We start from the raw sequence: 18,558 nt of genomic DNA on the forward strand, positions 1-18,558 counted from the left end.
TTTATTGTTTTTCTCTAGCGGATTTTCTGTACTACGGCCGTGTAACCGTATTGCTCCATCGCCGTTGTGTCGTACATACGTCGTGCCTTCGGTGTTTGTTCCTGTGCAGAAACATACCGTGCGGCTCACAGAGTGCGCAGCTTATAAAAAATGCGGCGCATTTTTCATTAGTCCAAGCGATTTAAAAACCGCATGTAAGCGATTTGGCGAGCGGGAAGACAAGCGACGGCGACCCGCTTCGCTGCCGCTCGGTCACTCGCGCGACCAGGCAAACCTCATGAAAGCGAAGGGAGCACACGGCCAAGGCGATGAGCGCTAAGTTTTCTAGAAATCCCAAAACCGAGCTACGCGACGAGTGACAGAGAAGGGTGAACCGCATGTAAGCGATTTAGCGAGCGATGGCGACAGCGACGGGAGTCGGCGACGAGCGACGAAGATTTCTCGCGGTCGGTCGTCGCGTCGCTCGGTTTTTGGATTTTAGAAAGGGTCGCTTATCGCCTTGGTCGCTTGCTCCCGTCGCTTTCATGCGGTTTGCCACGTCGCGCGAGTGACCGAGCGACAGCGAAGCGGGTCGTCGTCGCTTGTCTCGTTGCTGTCGCTCGTCCCGTCCCGTCGCTCGCCAAATTGCTTACATGCGGTTCAGCCTTTACACATGGTACTCGGCGGCAACAAAGAAAACGGCCCGCTCCCGAAACCAACTTTTCTTCTCTCTTCTGTTCTACGAAGCTTCAACGATATGAAATTAGCACACACTAGCAGCGGACGACCGCGTAGCGTACCCAAGCCAGTCAAACCGAGGCCTCGAAGATGGCGGATCGACGGTGGCGCTCCCTGGCAAAATCGAACCTGCAGGCTCAGTGAATACCACCTATTGAGCATAAAAGAAAAAAGAAAAAGAATCAGAGAAATCAGAAAGGCTGTGTTCGGAGAACGTGAGCTTCAGAAACCGGGGCGTGAGCAAAAGATGTCAGGTAGATTGTTTTACAGACACTTTGGAATTAACAACAGCCTTTCCATGTAATAAGGTGGTGAGTTCATTCTGATTGAACATCCTGAAAAATAACAGACAAAAAACAAGGAATAAAGGAGAGGAATACATACACTACATACGAGTGTAGACTCCCAACTCACAAATTGGAGAAGAAAAAAAATAAAGAATGCGGAAGGAGCTTTAGCAAAAGTTCGAACAGGTCCAAGTGGAACGTGCTGACTCCCACCCATATGCATAAGACTGTAAACACGATTTTCTTGGCAGCTCAGGTAACAGACGGATGTGCGAACACATTGGTGGCCCATACTATGAATAATAAAGGCCTAAAATAATTCCCTTGTATGTTTTTCACAGTATCGGCTAATTATTCACGTTTTCTCTAAAAGCCTCGTCCCACTAGAGTGACAAACACCAATTTTGTCCGACGACACCACAAAGTTCCGTGTCGCCGATGCTGTCCCACTGCAACGGCCAACACCCGCGACAATCGCCGACAAACCATCGACGACGGACGAGTTCTTGTCTGTTGTTGGACTTGAAGCGCAGCAAGCAGTCCCACCGAGGAACATCTGTCGGATACAAACTTATCCTCCTCGCCCGCTTGTGCCCTCTGTTGCCTCTCTTTCCACCCTTCCACCCTTCCTCCCGTGGCTTGCTCCACCGCTCAACCTTCAGAGAAGCCCTTGGCGGCCTCTCCCCGTTCCCGCAGTTCCAGTCCCTCGATTGCTCATAGTGGTCGCGGGCACGGCTTGCTTGCTGGCGCTGGCAGTCATGTTGCGAAAGGCTTGTCTGTGGCTGGTTTTGCTCGCAAAAACTTGGTGCGCGATTTGGTGCTTCAAGATGCCGAGGTCTACGCCCCTAAATCAGGATGGATACACCCATGTTCGAGGACTGACCAAAGACCGCTCACCACGAAGTAGGACACGACGTTCCGCGGCAAGCCATTCCGGCAGACGAGACTTGTCATCACGTTCTGTGATGATCGGGATGCCGTATTGTCCCCCATAAAACGCCTGCCCTCGATCATTCGGATATGAAGTTTTAAACATCCTCAAAATCAGGGTGAAATTCCTTGGTGCTAACTTAGAATTCCTCGAACGACCCCCCCCCCCCCCCCCCAAAAAAAAAAGGAACGATTCGGGTATTCTAGTTCAGAAAAAGTTTGGTGTCAATTGTCACTACTGTTTGTGGAAAGTCGCCAACGGCAAATGAAGAGAAGCGGAAGCTTTAATCAAGAAACAAAGTAATTGTCTCCACTTTCACCGTGTTTGTCGGCGCATTTAATGCCCAAAGAGCAAAATATGGAAACCGCATCGCCAGACTGTTTATCTGTGTATTTTGAAGTGTTTTGTTGACAACTCCAATCCCACTAGGAAAGAAGTTTCCTCGTCCCCGTGTCCTGCGTCGTGTCCGCCAGGTGGGACAGCGTGCGTCGTGTGTCGCTCGTCGTGTGTCGCTGTCGTTTGGTGCTGTCTGTCGCTCTAGTGGGACGAGGCTTTAAGGATGACACACGAGCAGTGTAAATAGTGCATAAGTAGGTGACAATTCATCGTAGACTTTAGAGAGAGATTAAGCTGTCTTTATGTATTGGCCATCAATCTGTTGCCTTAACAGACAAGGAAATTATGGTTTTAAAATCTGCTCTTGCTAATGGGTGAATCGGCGCATTCCACTTGGGCCTGTGCTTGAGCTCCTTCCGCATTCTTTATTTTTTCCTTCTCTGTTCATGCGAGTCGAGAGTCTGCGCTTGCGTATGGTTTACACGCAACTCTGCTTGTCTCCTTGCCTTTTGTGGTGAACTGTTTTTCAAGCTGTTCAATTAGTAAAGCTCACCACATTACTACCATCATGCAACAACTAAAAACAATTACAACCTACACCATTCGCTCAAGGCAGTACCAAACGAAAAAATACAGGGATTGGGTGAGGCATGTCTAACACTATATACTTACACTGAACTAAATATACCTCTCATAAACTGGCGAGACACTACCTTAATCCAGGACATGCTTGTAAATTTCCCCAGAAGCGGCATCAAAAAATTATTTCGTGGGCACAAAGTTTTGCGATCAGGAGCGGTATGCTATGCAAATCACCATGGGATGAATTCATCGCGGCACCAATTTTTGACAATTCTCTTCTGATAACGAGTCACGAAAATAAAGCCGTTTGCAGACGACTGCGCGGCGGAAGCTACGGACTTGCTCGATCCTCCTCTGCCTTTTGCCTGGCTCAGCTCTCCGGACGCAAATACGCACACGGAATCCACCCGTAGTGTCTAACCTAGAGCTTAGACGATGGAGGGGCACCGCGCTGAGTTGAGTGCTTTATTATTTTTTTTTTTTTTGGGGGGGGGGGGGGCACCGCGCTCTTCCAGACATCCTAGTTTACCAGTGAACAATACGGTGGAGGGAGGCAATCAAACTTCCCCCCCTCCCCCTCCCCTTTCCGCCTCCACCCGCCGGCTGGCCGGCCGGCCGGCCGCCCGCACGCCCGCCGCCGCCGCCGCCGCCGGCGCCGCCGTCCCCCCCCCCATCTCCCAAAAAGTTCTGCCGCTATTGATGGACCTGGACCGAGTACACAGCCTATTTGTGAACGAAGCAAAACAGCCTCGCATAGCACCATTCGCGCACAATTAGTAATACTGGTAAAAGCAAGCGATCTAGACAATAATTTCCATCGTAAACCGGAGACACGGAAAAATAAAAAAAACGGACAAAACAACAACAAGTCTCAAACACAGCTTCTAGTTTATTTGAACACCTCCGCTCTTATATATACACAACAACCCTCCTCTCCAAAGGTCGACACACCTCCTCTCCACTCCATCAACGACATCTCAAACTGAACCAATGACACATGCTAACTCCCTTCTTTTCATACCAACCAAAAACTGACCCCTTCCCAATCCAAGAAACAGGCACTCAAACCCTGCAGGGTTTGAGTGCCTGTTTCTTGGATTGGGAAGGGGTCAGTTTTTGGTTGGTATGAAAAGAAGGGAGTTAGCATGTGTCATTGGTTCAGTTTGAGATGTCGTTGATGGAGTGGAGAGGAGGTGTGTCGACCTTTGGAGAGGAGGGTTGTTGTGTATATATAAGAGCGGAGGTGTTCAAATAAACTAGAAGCTGTGTTTGAGACTTGTTGTTGTTTTGTCCGTTTTTTTTTATTTTTCCGTGTCTCCGGTTTACGATGGAAGTTCTTCACCAGCTCGCCTGTGCTTTTACCCTTTCTTCGCTAGACAATAACAAGCATTTTGAACGGAAAAAAGAATAATCTAGCCCTAACGGGCAAAGAAAGGAACTTACTTTGAAACGACCGTGCCATGATCTTGGCTGTTGAGCAGATTCGACGTGGTTCCACGGCTCACAGTCGCTTCCTTCTTTTTCGGACACATTTGAAACTAAGTTAAACTCCACGCATCACGACTAATCGGTAAATTAACCTCAAGACAGAGACGTGAAACACACACGGCCAACACGTCCGGCAAAACAAGGCTGCGGATTGGATTGGATCGCGTTCGTTGGCTATTATGGATGTCTAACGACTTTACGGAATCTATGTGCGCGTATCTTCAACACGCTTGCAATAAAACGATCAGCAAAGCGCATTAAAAAACTATTAAAAGACACAGTAATAATAAATCATTGAGTATGCAAAAATTGCCACAATATTAGAAATACGTCCTGAACACGTAACAAAAAATTACATACAAAACTAATCGTACAATGTATTCAAACGAACTCAACAGACATATAAACTACTAAAAACAACGCGTTTTCGATTTGGTGATTTGGGCTTGGTGGTTAACGCGCGATGCGGGTGATCGTGTGGTCGGTGGTTCGAATCCCGGAAGCGCCAAGTTTTTTACTGTTTTTTGTATTGCGTATTTTATTTCTTTTTAATATTTTTTTTTTATGTTTTTGCAGTTGCCGGGTAAAAATCACGCAAAATGTGTAAATAAGAAGTGCGAGCCCAAATTTAAATTGATGCAATGCACAAGCCGTGGCCCTCTTGTTTTGCCGGGATAATTCGCTCCCTCCGTGCTAATTTCTGGGTCAGTGTAGTAGGCAAACAGCGCAAGTCCTTTCAACGAAGTAAAGAAGGTAATAATAATGGGAATATTGAGAGCAAAATGAGAAAATGAGTTAGTGGTCAAACTGCCACAGTGATGCAGCCGAAGTTTGTCTGAAGCTGGTCAACTTTACCCACTGTTAAAACAGAAATACCGCTATTTTAAGACAGTTATTTAGCCGAGCTCACAGCGCGGTACGTATTAAGCACATCTCTTATTTTTCTGACTTACGGAAAGTAGTACTTAATTTTCTTCAGGTACATCAGTGATTTTTCCCTCGCCTGCCGCCTGATTGTACTTATCGAGGTTGCGCTCCGCAGTTTTACTTTTTTATTAGGCCTAGACATGTTTTTATTCCTGAGATCCAAGAACAGTGCGGATAATTAAACTAGCTTTCAGAGACGGCATCGTTCGGTATTAGAACATTTATGTTTCGCAGCGCCAAGGGGTCACATTCACGACCCGGCAGTGTAAACATCCACAACGCCTTTATCGTGTTAAAACAAAAAAAAAAAAAAGTTTTTATATTTGTTTTTTTTTTGTTTTTGGTGCGGTATGCCGTATATAACATAAGCTACCGGGGGACAGATCGTCTGGCTATGTCAAAATTTGAAATATTTCTGTTAGATGATCGTAACTACCACAGAAAACAGCCGATTCTTGACTGAAATAGCATATTTTCACACTCAATTAAAATCACCAATAACACGATCTCAGGAGAGTTGTGTACCTCTCGTAGCGTCATAAGCAATACACACATCTCTTTCTTGTCCAGATTCTGCAATGCAATGCAAATTATAGTTTTTGTAACTCAAAGCGCGTGCTCAATCATGCCACGTGTTTGTTAATTGTGGTTGTTGCTCTTCATTCGGATTCTCCGCTATACCGTTTTTATTTTAATTTTCTTATCAGAGCCAAATACGTGCGTATACCACCGACCTTAAGTATAGTGCATCAAATTAAACTAGCTTCCTGAAAAGGTATCGTTCGGCGTTGTGTAATTTATTCTTCATGGCGTTGGTGGTCAGATTCTCGAATCCTGAACTGCAAATGTTCCTCGCCGCATTGTTTTTTTCTCGCGTTTTCGCAATAAAACACGTCAGCCTTGCCATGCTGGGATCAAATACACCAGCGTCGGCAGTTATTTGCGAAGGATTGATCTATGCGAATATTTCCACTCGCTATTCATGAATCGCCACAGTTCGTCAGAATCTGAATGACTTGACTGCATAGTAAAAACGGCAAAAAAAAAAAAAAAAAAAAGATAAAACGATGTCGGTTAGTAAACGGAACTTCCATGGCGGGGCTCGCCAGCCTAAACAGCAAAGCGCCGATGCCGGCTAGTCACTGAATTTCCGTGTAAATACTGGCCATCAGAGACAGTAAAGTGCCGATGCCGGCCAGTTACTGAACTTCCATGTAAATACTGGCCATCAAAGACAGCAAAATACCGATGCCGGCCAGTTACTGGAACCTCCATGGAAAGACTGGCCAGCAAAGACAGCAAAAACCCGATGCCGGCCAGACACTGTAACTTGTTCGGCTGAACTGGCCAGTGAGCAAGACGAAACCCCGACGCCGGCCGGGGCCGGTAGCTCACCGGCGCCAATGGCCGGGCGCCGCCATCCTGTTACCGGGACCGGCCGGCGTAGTCCCGATACCGGCCGACGCGGTGTGCTACCTGGGAATACGCGCTGCATGCTACAAGCTATTCATGTATTATTTCCGAGGATAACAAAACCCTTTAATTATGCGAATACGAGGGATCTCAAATGGTCAGTACTATGCTGTCCCAGGCATCGCAGTTTCGGTTTTAAAATTTCCTGTCAGCACACAGTAAGAAACAATTTCCTGGAAACAATATTTCTCTTGCAAATATTAAGTGAAGTCTTCGATTTTTCGATTGTTTATGTAGAGGAGTTTAGCGGATGTTTAATATTTCTTGCGGTATCTTAATATTCTAAATTCGAAAAAAAAAGCTTATGCTTTTCTTGACGCACAATATTTTTCTCTATCTCTACGTTTGGTTCAAAGCGATGGTATAGAAAGAGACGGGGTAAGGGGCGCGTTTAAATATTGCATTCAAAATCGAGTTTTTTTAGAATGGCCGGGCTGGTGACGGGTAAACGCGGACGATTATATTCTCATCTCAGTTTTTGTATCGCCAACCTTGCACCGATTTCACGGGTGGTAATGTCAGCATGCCCATAGCCCTTCCTGAATCTTCCAAAATTTTCTAAAATCCACTAATTTTGTGTTTTTTGATGATGCTCTACTACGTTATAATTAGAATTATGTTTTTTCTTACAAACTGGAACGTTCATTCAGAAGATTTAGTTAATAATCTTACTTATCGTGACAGCTCCTCTGTTACGTCCAAAATCGCCGTGTTACTCATCTGCCGTGACTGCAAAAGTGTGGCGTTCACGGCTTTTCTTAAAAAGGACATGTAAAGCCTAAAAAGCACAAATTCTATGTACGTACGGTGTTCACCTTTATTAATGTTCCTAGCGCAGGAATGCGCATAATTAGTATTTTTATATTTGCATTTCAGGCGCCGCTTAGGGAGACGTAGCAAGGAGACTAACAAATTAATTCCTGATCTTCACGGTAAGCGAGAGGGTCAGAAGATGCTCCGGACCACAGATTTATGCTGAATCTTGAGAAAATCTGAGTTTAACCAGGTATTTCCGAGAGATGTAAAACGAATCGCGATTGATATTCGCCGTGTCTGCTAGTTGGTAATACGAATTACTGAGTGGGATTTGTAAGTTGGTAGCCGTTTTCGCAGAAGATGGTCTTTACTGAATAGAATTAACATTGTTTGCTTTGAAGCAGTTGGAGAAAGTCAAATTCAACATGTTTTTAAAATGACGTTTTGGCCAATTAGTTCACAAATAAAATTTGACGAGAACGGTTGTCGTCAGATGATGATCATAAAAATCACATTCAACGGATATCTCTTAGAAATTTCACTTACATTCGTGGTGAGATTTCTACAACACCAAACCTGAAAATCAACAACAAATTATGACTGTATATTTTTATTCTACGTAAAACTCTAAGGCCGCAAGTGTACGTGTGTCGTCGAAAAATAGTGTTTTTCATGACAAGATATCCTACGCGTTGCCCAACTCTTTGTACACTCCAAACGGAGCTCTAACGATACAACCTGATGCCAAAGTTTAAAACTCACTGTTTGCAGATTCGAAAGTTAGAAGCAATTTATTTTAATTTTACACTGGCAAAATGAGTCCCGTATTCGGTAGCCGACGTCGCTCCTTTTCATCCGTTGCTGGACTTCGTCGACTGCCCTCGTCTTATTGCGAAAGTTCCTAAAACTGTTCATAAGATTTGAGTCAGCAAGTTCTAAAACTTTGGCATCAGGTTCGAGCACCGAGCGCTACATTTGGCCAAAGACTGAGCGTTTAGTTATTCGTAATTTAGCTTTGCGCTGAAACATGTAAATGTAGATGTTTGTTTGCGTGTTCGTTATGTTTGTTCAAGCACACCACCAAACTTCTAGATACGCCTTGTTCCCTTGGCATTTGAGAATTGTGCACAAGCGGTCACGCCACGGCCAATTTTTTTTTTTTTTTAATTTTAAGTGGCTGAACGTTTTGTAACTCTAAATAGCAGCTTTTCCGAAGAGAGGAATTTTCACATCACAGCGTATTCTTACACCTTCAAAGAAACATTATTGAATATATTTGGAGAGCAACAAATGGATTATTTACAGGTATCGCCTATTCTGGAATGGTCTGCGTGAAAGGCTGGAATGTGGGAATTTGCGAGGATGAACCTCCTCTGTACTATGGATTCACCCAAATAGCCCACGAAATCGGGCATATGTAAGTATCTTGTCGCTGCCTTTATAAACACATGTGCTCAGCGTATCACCCGTGAAAAGGTTTTTTAGCAACCGTTAGTAAATCCCATGCCTTTTTACTATCGCTACGGACAATGCGATAAGGGCCGATAAGAAGCATGACCATACTGAGCTTTGTTTTGCGTTTCTTAATCTGTCCCATATTATAGCGTTGAGCATTAGACGGTTTTCTTAGCATCAACATTATTTTCGCAGGCTGGGGAGCACGCACGATGGAAATGGTCCCTTGAAAAGTCTGCGAAATCATCCTGGTGCTGTTGACTGCAAGTTACCAGAGAAATACATTATGAAACCTCAAGGGCCTCTTGGACCGCCTTTCGCGTTTTCGCACTGTAGTGAGCTGCAGATGCAATTTGTTTTGAAGTAAGTATTTGCTTGAACTTCCTTAGGCGCTGGCATCATCGAACCTTTATTCTTTTTTTGCCCCGTGGCATTTCCTATGCTATTATTTCATCCTAATTTTGAATGTATCGTTTGCCAGTTGACGGGGATGTTAGTTCCAATCGTAGTTACTTGAATCGTAGTTTACTGAAAAGGTGGCTGAATCCACCAAAAGATTGACGACGCTAAAAGCGTTACCACGAAACGCGCCACGTTCCTTAAGCTTTCAGCGATAGTTGAAATGAACTTGCAGCTCACCTGTCATTAAAGAGGAAACGAGGCTGCAAGTTCACAACGAAAATGCATAGTATTTAGGTTGTCCTGTTATTCTCGATATAAACAAATTATGGTCATTATATCGACTTTAAGAAACATCAAACCGTTTATCAAAAGCTAGCTGAATCCATTAAACGCGACAAATAATTTTTTTATTTTTAGAGTCCCAGTACATCTGTCGGTTGTTTAGTGTAAACGAACTGAACCGAAAGAAACGCAAGGTTGATTGTTTCGAACCCCTGATGCAACCAGTCGGACAACTCTATTTGGCAAAACGAGAAAGACGCGTTTCCGGTGACCCTCTCACATCGCGCCAACAAGAACAGCAGAGCAACATGTTGCTGTCGCCCGAATTCCGTGTTGGCCGATTTTTTGTCTGACCACGCTATCACATCGCGCTGACGCCGGGCCCAACGCTTGGAACACTCAGCCATCTTGATTGTTTACCTTCGTTCGTGTGTGGCGAAGCGTCGCTGGAATTGGCGACTCTTCAACACTCTAAAAAAATCTGTGGCTCTACTTTCACGCACAACATTCGCAGAACCAATCAGTGCAAATTGCGGAGCAGCTCAGCGAATATCGATGCCGAAACATCTGTTTAGAACCAAAAAACGCAGTCTGAGTTGTGACATTAAGCAATGCAAGCATGCCGTTTTGCATTGCTTAATGTCACAACTGAACTCAGACTGCGTTTTTTGGTCTAAATTTATGTTTCGGCATCGTCATTTGCTGAGGTGCCTCCGTAAGTTGCGCTGATTGGCTCTCCGAGTATTCTGCGTGAGAGTAGACGCAGAGACTTTTCTTTAGAGTAAATGTGGTTCACTCTAAGTGAGTGTGTGGGTGAATGTGGTAGAGCGTTCGAAGGGCCGGAAATTGCTACGGCACGACATCAACTAGTGACTGTGGTTTGAAAGCTTGACACGGGGAGTACTTTCCAACCTTCATTTTATGAAGATATTCTTCATTCGCTGACAACAATATAGCACTATACGAGGAAAATGAAATTGCCGGTAGATGTTAGGAATTTACGACATCGTATGAGGAATTGCTGTTCAGTTTTTTTCTCTCATGCAATTCCGATTTCTACTGTAAAATTCAGTTAGCACCTGCAGTTCCCAAAGCTAATTTTTAGCGAGGTGTTAAGCTGAACTGACAGTGCTTAAAAACTGCGACACCGGCATTATCGGCCTTCATAACAATAGGTAAAATGATTCTTTTTCCACTCTGTATACTTGCTTCCGCCTGCTATGTGATCGCTTCATTCCCCAAGACGTCCTGCGGATTTTACAATCAATTCAGGTGTCTGGTAACGGCTGTTTCCTAGTGCCATGCATGCAGGCTAAAATATTGCATTCTTTGATTGCATTTGCAAAGTAGGACGAAATCCCCCAAATGTGTGTAAATGAAACAAAGAAAACGAAAAATTAGTTCTTTATAGAAGAGGTACGCGACCTTATAAAAACGAACTTGAAATAATTTGGAATGCAGTTAACCGCAAGCACACTTCCAATCCCTTTCACTTTACTGATTCTTCGAGAAAAGAGCTGGATGCTGTTGATGTATGTGAACGATTTGGCATTTTGTTTATAGAATTATTTTCTGATTAGTGAAATGTTTTGTGATGAGACCTTTCCCTTGCTAGTTATTTTACCTGAAGATAGTATACTAACTCTTATGGCTTAAATTACAATGTGTGCGACTGCTATTCAGAAACTAATAGAAAAGTTTCGACCAAGTTCAGCTCCAGTACCTTATATATTTTCAACAAAAGTGGTTAGGCTCTGCAAATAAGAAGCTTCCTCCTTTTCTGTGTTTACTTTTCCAACAATCCTTATGTACTTGTAAAATTCCTACGATTTGGAAAGAAACAAAATTCACCACACTTTTTAAGACCGGTCAAAAAAATTAGTTAACGAATTATAGACCAATCTCTCTGACAAACGTACCTAGTAAGCTGATTGACTAGACATGTACAAATTACTCAAAAAAGGTAGTTAAGTTAAGTTACTGAGTACCGACGCCAAAAGTAATTGGAGTAGAGTAGAAATTACGCATTCGTAATAGTAATTGAGTAAACTACTAACTACTGTAAAAAGTAGCGAGTTACTTTGAAGTTACTTTTGAAGTTACTCTTTTATATTTTTGTGGTAGAAAAATGAACAGCAGTTTTGATCAATGAAAAACCCTGCGCGCCTAAAGTAAATGCAGCCATTTCATGGCTTGCGTTCTCGCCAAAATAGTTTATTCGCTCGCAGAAGCAATTGACTTTCAAAGTTCTTGATAGGAGAGTTTTCCCCTTTTCCTTCTAAAGACGTCCCCAGCCAAGCTAAATAGACGTTCCACCGATGGGCTGGATGGAACGTCACCATTGAATTTGAGAAACAAGCTGTGCAGGGTCGGGTAAGCGAGTGTCGGCATCTTAGGTGTCCATGACGAAATATGTGAGGTTTGTTTGCCTCGGGTAGAAGGTGTTTTATATCAAACTTTCCTCCTTTTTTTTTTCTTCGTCAAGTTGAGATTGTTATGACTGGCCCTCTTTATTCTGACGTCGTTCTGAGGGTACGCTGAGCGAGTGCACCAGACCGTCAAGGGTTCAAGTCTCGCACCACGACGATGAGATCATCCGGACGACTGCGCGTCCCGGTGTGGTGCTAGTGCTACACTACTGAAAAAAAATTGCTTTGGTTTAACAGAAGATGGAATCGAAGTATACTTCGCCGCTGACGCCAGGTCCAACAAAAGGATCTCCCAAGGGTAACTCGCAATCCTCGCCGGCGACTACAATATTCTGACGCGCCTGAATCGTTTTTAACAAAGAGGTCTCTAAGGCATGGATGGTCGGAAGTACGCGAAGGATTACGTGAACAAGCATCGTCGCTGGTAGCGGGAACGTGCTCCCATGAACGGATTATCCGTACCAGGGTTTGTGCGCGGGGCAGTCCGGCTTTGCAAAGGCGTATGCGCTGACGGCAAGGCGCCCAGCTGCGAAGGCATTCCAGTGGCGCCTCCCGTGGAACCTACCGCTTGAGTAAGAACTCACTAAAGACAGACAACACGAAAACAACAACTCTCAGAGTGCCCCCGTCTTTCACGGTTGCAGCTGGCAACGCGGCGCCTGCGTGCATTACCGGATTAGGTCAATACCCGACCAAGGATTGTTCAGCATCTCTTCCTGCGTTCGTGCGTGCCGGTGTTATGTTTTGGCTGCTCGTCGCCACCTTGGCCCAAGGACCCCTTCCCGAACAAGGGGGCCCCTTGTTCGGGAATGTCACTCCATCTGCCGGCGTGATGGGCAAAATTAGCACTATATAATTTCGAAAGTAGTTAGTAATTTGAGAAGTAGTTACGTGAAAATAGTTGTTAAATTAAGCTACTAATTACCCAAATCAAGTTGTAATTGAAAGTTACCAAGTTACTCGAAAGAGTAGTTAAACTACAGTAGTTTGAGTAGAGTAGTTGAACTACGTCCAAGTCTGTAGGGAGCATGCACTTTTCTGGAATATTATGGATGATTTGTCGGACAACAACTTGCTCTGTGTAGCAAAATGATTTGTTGGCCTAGTTGGTTAAACATTACGAAAATTAAAAAGCGCAAAAGACAAGGACAAGAGGGAGACAACACAGGACAAGCGCTTTGTCCTGTGTTGTCTCCCTCTTGTCCTTGTCTTTTGCGCTTTTTAATTTTCGTATTGCTCTGTGTAAACCAGCACAGTTTCCGGCGGTATCATTCTTGAGAAACCCAGCTCTTTGAATTTGTCCCAGACCTTCACCAGAACCTTCACTCTAAAATTTACTCATGCAATTTTATGGACTTGAAAAAGGCATTTGACCAGGTACCACATCAACGGCTTCTTCTTAAATTACGCGCTTTTCAAATAGAACCATCTGTCATACAGTGTAATTGAACTTCCTCGTCGACCGCTCGGAAAGTGTCTGCTATGAACGCGAAACCTCATGTCATCGGGAAGTAAAACCAGCAGTACCACAGGGGACCGTCCTGTGCCCACTACTTTCCTTTTGTACGTAAACGACTTGTCGGCTACTATCCAGTCCACCATCCGTTTTAATGCCGATGATTGTATGATTTATAGAAAACCATTTAGGCATTCATAATTATATTGAACTTTAGAACGACCTAATAAAAATTAAACATGCTCTCTAATGTAACAAATGAAGATAAATATTTCCAAAAACAAAATGTGGAAATTTTAGTACTAGGCTAAATCCAGCAGAGTTTAACACACACTCTCTTCGATGGGGTTCTTGAACACGTGCATACATACATATATCTTGGGGTTCATTTCGCATCAAACTTGCCTTGGAAAGCCCACATCAATCACATAAGTGTAAAGGCAAATCAAAACCTCGGTTTCCTAAGTCGAAATTTTCACATGGCCACCTGGGAATAAAAGCTGGTAGCATATACCACCCTCATTCGATCTGAACTTGATTGCGCTTCTTTAATATGAAAACCACATCAGTTTTATTTGACACAGACTAGAATCATTGCAAAATAGAGCTACACGCTTCATTCTTAAGAACTCCACGCGCACAAGCATCACCTCACTAAAGGAAAAACTCGGAGTACCAACTCTTGCACAAAGAAGGAAAATCTAAAGACTTGCATCATTGCATACTTTGTACCACCACTGCCCCTCGAAGAGAGAACTGTATTGCCGGGCTGTACCACATATTTCCACGCGTACTGACGATTCTCAAAAACTTCATTTGGTCACTCTACGAACAAACCCTTTTTATATTATCCCCATTACAGTTGGCTATATACGAATGCAACTCCCTTCCTCATAATATTGTAATCATGCAAGAATCCTCTGGTTTCAGAGCTTCTCTTACCATTTACTTAAGCCCATAGCAACCGTAACACCTGTTTTCTTGTTTTATTTATTTCCTGTTTGTGTTTTGAATAGGGTTGTACGTGTCCCCTTTATGTGAAGCCCGATGGGCGCCTTAAGGGTATAATAACTGAAATAAAATGAAATCAAGAACCATGATCATAGCGGTCGTTTTAATGCTCTTATTTTCTAACCATCGCTTTCTTCCGTTATTTTATTAGTAGTTTATCAGCAGGCGAGTATGGACACGCCAATTTATTTCACTAGCAGTAATGTGAGCTCGTTCTCTCGGTAGTTTTAATTTCAACAACAGTCTGTTTGTTCGCGACCGCCACTGTGACCTTTTCGACAAGCACTTGCCATAATTTTGCAGTGAATACATTCATGTGATTATTTTAGAGGCACTACTTCCTTAATTATTGTTGGATAATGTTTTCCAAGTGTTTATATCAGTAAGCTCATAAGAAAATGACGTTGACAAAAAACTAGCTCTGCCCTTAAAGCCATCCGCGTTGTCTTGTTGTCGGCCTGAAATTCGCCCAGCCAGTCATCAGAGCAGCACACGTTGTCCAGAACAAGTTGCTTCTGTTTTTGTTGCCGAAAGCTGTCATACCGAAGTAACTTTTTCGTTGTCATCCATGCTGTGCTACTGTTGCCGCGATGTGACCGGGTTGTCGGACAACTTGGGAAGGGAGCAACAAGTTGCACGCTTGTTGGACAATATGTTGTGTTGCTGTTGCCGTCGTGTTGCTTCAGCGTGACAGGGCCCTTAGAATTTTCGTAGGCACGCATTTTGGATAATCACTCTAATTAAAGAGAAATTAGTATATCGGCTGCCTTATGCTAGTGGAAGAATGCTTTTCTCTCTTTCTTCGTGTGTGTTCATTAACATTTAAATGTTGTATTATTAATCTAATCTCACGAATCAGGAAAACATCCGTTATTAAAATATTCCCTGAAAAAAACGCACAAGGCGGACAAAGGAAAACACATCTCCAAACACAATTATTTCTCTTAGCTGTGTTAAGATTTGTGTTTGTCCTTTGTCCCCTTGGTCTTCTTCTGCAGCGATTATTTTCATCATGCTTTTCCAGCTCGCTTGCACCTTTGCATTATTTCCATTATCATAATGACCTTATGCAGGCCGTTTACCCTTCTGTATTAAAAAATCTTATTGTATGAGAAATTTCTCCGTCGAATAAACACATATATAAGATATATAAGAACATAAAAAAACTATATAAGAAATATATAAAAAAAAACTTGTGAAAACTTTTTCAGATGCTCTTATATACCTTATATACTTGTTTTAACGGTTCTTATATGGTTCTCATATGTTGTTATAAACCTTGCATGATTGGTATGTGTTTATTGGACAAAATAAATTTTTCATAGAAGTGGATTTTCACTAGGGCTGTTGATGTTCGACCGGCGGCAGCTGATAAAATTCGTTTGCTCTACTGACGCCTAACTCCAGATTAGTTCAGTTGGTAGAGAGCTCTACTGGAAATAGAGAGGTTCCTGATTCGATACTAGGACCAGGCGAACCTTTTCTGTCGTACACCAGTCACCTAGCTGTGTTTGGAGATTGGTGTTACTCCTTTGTCCCCGTTGTTCCTCTTCTCCAGGAAATATTTTAATCATTCTAGTGCAGCTCGCTTGCACATTTGGATTAATGGCATTATCATAAAAGCCTCCATATTTCTCCCATCGCACACACCCAGATTTCAATATACTTTTATTTTCAGACATATAATGATCGATTCTTTTTTATTTGCAGGCTACGTGGAGAGCAATGCTGGAAAACACAATCCGACTATGACTTTTTTAACGTCACCAAGGAGGTTGCGGGCCGTTTCTTCACCGCGGAGAGGTTTTGTCAAAACATTAACCCGGAGCTATACACTTGGGCCGTGAGCATCACACCCCTTCCCCTTTGTATACCTTTCCTATCCTTGAAATCCGCTGCCCTACCTCTCGAATATGCGCGCCGCATGCTGAAGGTCTGTCCAAACAGGACACGTTTTGTGCAGCCACAGCATTTGCTGTCGCTGCAAAGGAATGGTTTCTTTCGGTTTAGGTCCGCTTGCAAACATTTTTTTTTCTGTTTCTTTTTTTGCGTTGGGGGGATGCTATTCACGACTTGGGTTCTTCGGAGAGGTTTTAGGGGTGCTCATCACCTGGATCCAGAGTCACACGCTTTGCTGGCTGTCGTCAAGACCCCACCATTGTTGGCAACCGCCAATCTTCTGAAAAAAAGGGAGAGGAGGGGCCGACAGTGGGGACGCGAGGAGGAAAGGCGTGCTGTTTGTATGGTTGATGCCCTCACTGAAAACGTAGGTGCGTGCAGCAAACTTCACGCTTTTTGGAAGCGTGCACACTTCTTTTTTTTTTTTTCCGTGCACGGCATTTTTTTTTTCTGTTTAGGCAACCCCTGAGTCGTGCGCTAATCAACACGTTTTTGATAAGAAAAGCCACCTTTCAAATAATGCCGATTTTGTCTGTGCTGTGTCATGAACATATGTCACGGCTCAGGCTCGCATAGAGCTACGTTCTTTATGGTTGGAGAAGTACAATCTAGACTTTTTGGCTCTGTAAAAAAGAACATAGACTTGTTTTAAATTTGTTGATTCCTATTACCTCAAACGCCTCTTCGGCATTGCATATATAAGGACGAGACCGTTGGATATGAAACCTAGACATAACCGGTCGTGAAATAGCTAAACAGTTACCGGAAATAGAACCTACTGCACAATACATTATCTTCCATAAAAAATAATACAAGTGCGACTAAAGTTCAATGTGTTCATCCAGTTAGGGATCTTACAGGCCCATAGTAATAAAATGTGTCAACACCTTTTATTCGGTGACCATCTATATCAATTGTAAATGCCATCGCTTTCCGAGACCCTTAGACATTTGCTGTGTCTGTGGTTATGTGCACATATGTTCCACACAATTTGATATCTAAATAATATTGAAAACGTAATCAAACATTTTTCCCACAGCCAATATTTAAAGTTAACTACCTTTGTTGCTACAAATATTTTCAGAGTATGAAGAACTGCGTCATAACGTGCCGTGATTCGGTATCCGGTATGTACGCAACTGTGGACACCTACTTCGCTCCATTTGGCTACCCATGCGGGAAAAATGGACAGGTAGGATATCACAAAATACATTTGCTTTAAGTTTTCATGCAGCTTAGGGGCATAGGTGTCTCTGATGAGTGCAGAGAAAAGAACCTGTCAGTTAGGGGAGCTAGAGGACCAGCAATTTAAGAAACGCATTAAGTGTCGGGTACTCAACGTCTTACCATTGCTCGGTAGTCAATAAGATTTCGGTATCAGTGGATAAGAACGTCGAAGAGCCGATCACGCTCTCAGAATCAAGACCCTAATGGTCCACACCCTGCGATCTTTCAACTGACAGCGACTCTATGTGTAATATCCGGCTCCAGTGAATCTTCAGTGATAGGCAGCCTGTTCTTTTTGGCTTTCTAAATTTGTTTTCAAAAAGGCCGTGATTGCTACACTAATACAGTCTGCCAACTTTAATGGTGCGAAAATATGACGCCCCCAGCGACCTTCATTGGGACTCGAAGTCAACTACCATGCTTGACAGAATACATTTTTCTTAAATAAATGCTGTGACGGTGCTTCTCAAATTGTCCTACCAGGTACACCTGAGTCACCCAGGGTGGATAGATTGGACAAAAAAAAAGCTGAACTTCTCTTTGTTGCACCATCAGAGGAAGATAAGCTCCTTTACTCTCGATGATTAGAAGTTTCCTTTTCCCCACTCTCCTCTTCTCTGGAGTTTCTTCTGCATTGTGGAAAGAGGGAAGGAGTTCGTGAGAGGAGCTTATTGTGCAATGCTTAGAGTCTACCTTTCTCCGAACCATTTTAAAAATATAATAGGCCTTTTTTTGTAAAGGGTTATGGGTTGGGTTCACCAAAAAGATGCTTTTTTTCAATTTATGAGGAAAATCGGACAGTTAAAATTCGGCATCGAATGTAAAGAGGTAACTAAACCTCAAGCAGATTTGCAATACAAGCGGTACATCGATACTTTTTTTTTTTAGAACTGACATAAA

At 43.3% G+C, this 18,558-nt stretch overlaps 1 protein-coding gene across 1 annotated transcript in view; it reads left to right on the top strand.

The window, feature by feature from the left end:
• The window catches only part of LOC120841418 (venom metalloproteinase antarease-like TtrivMP_A), a 45,745-nt gene that overhangs the window by 26,354 nt on the left and 833 nt on the right, over window positions 1-18,558 (top strand). The window contains exons 9-13 of the mRNA XM_040212308.2: window positions 7,618-7,673; window positions 8,803-8,914; window positions 9,148-9,315; window positions 16,243-16,375; window positions 17,516-17,623. Of these exons, the coding sequence (XP_040068242.1) occupies window positions 7,618-7,673; window positions 8,803-8,914; window positions 9,148-9,315; window positions 16,243-16,375; window positions 17,516-17,623 (577 nt within the window). The remainder of the gene's footprint in view (window positions 1-7,617; window positions 7,674-8,802; window positions 8,915-9,147; window positions 9,316-16,242; window positions 16,376-17,515; window positions 17,624-18,558) is intronic.

This window comes from Ixodes scapularis, unplaced genomic scaffold, assembly GCF_016920785.2.
Source record: "Ixodes scapularis isolate PalLabHiFi unplaced genomic scaffold, ASM1692078v2 PGA_scaffold6__148_contigs__length_123643588, whole genome shotgun sequence".
Taxonomy (NCBI): domain Eukaryota; kingdom Metazoa; phylum Arthropoda; class Arachnida; order Ixodida; family Ixodidae; genus Ixodes; species Ixodes scapularis.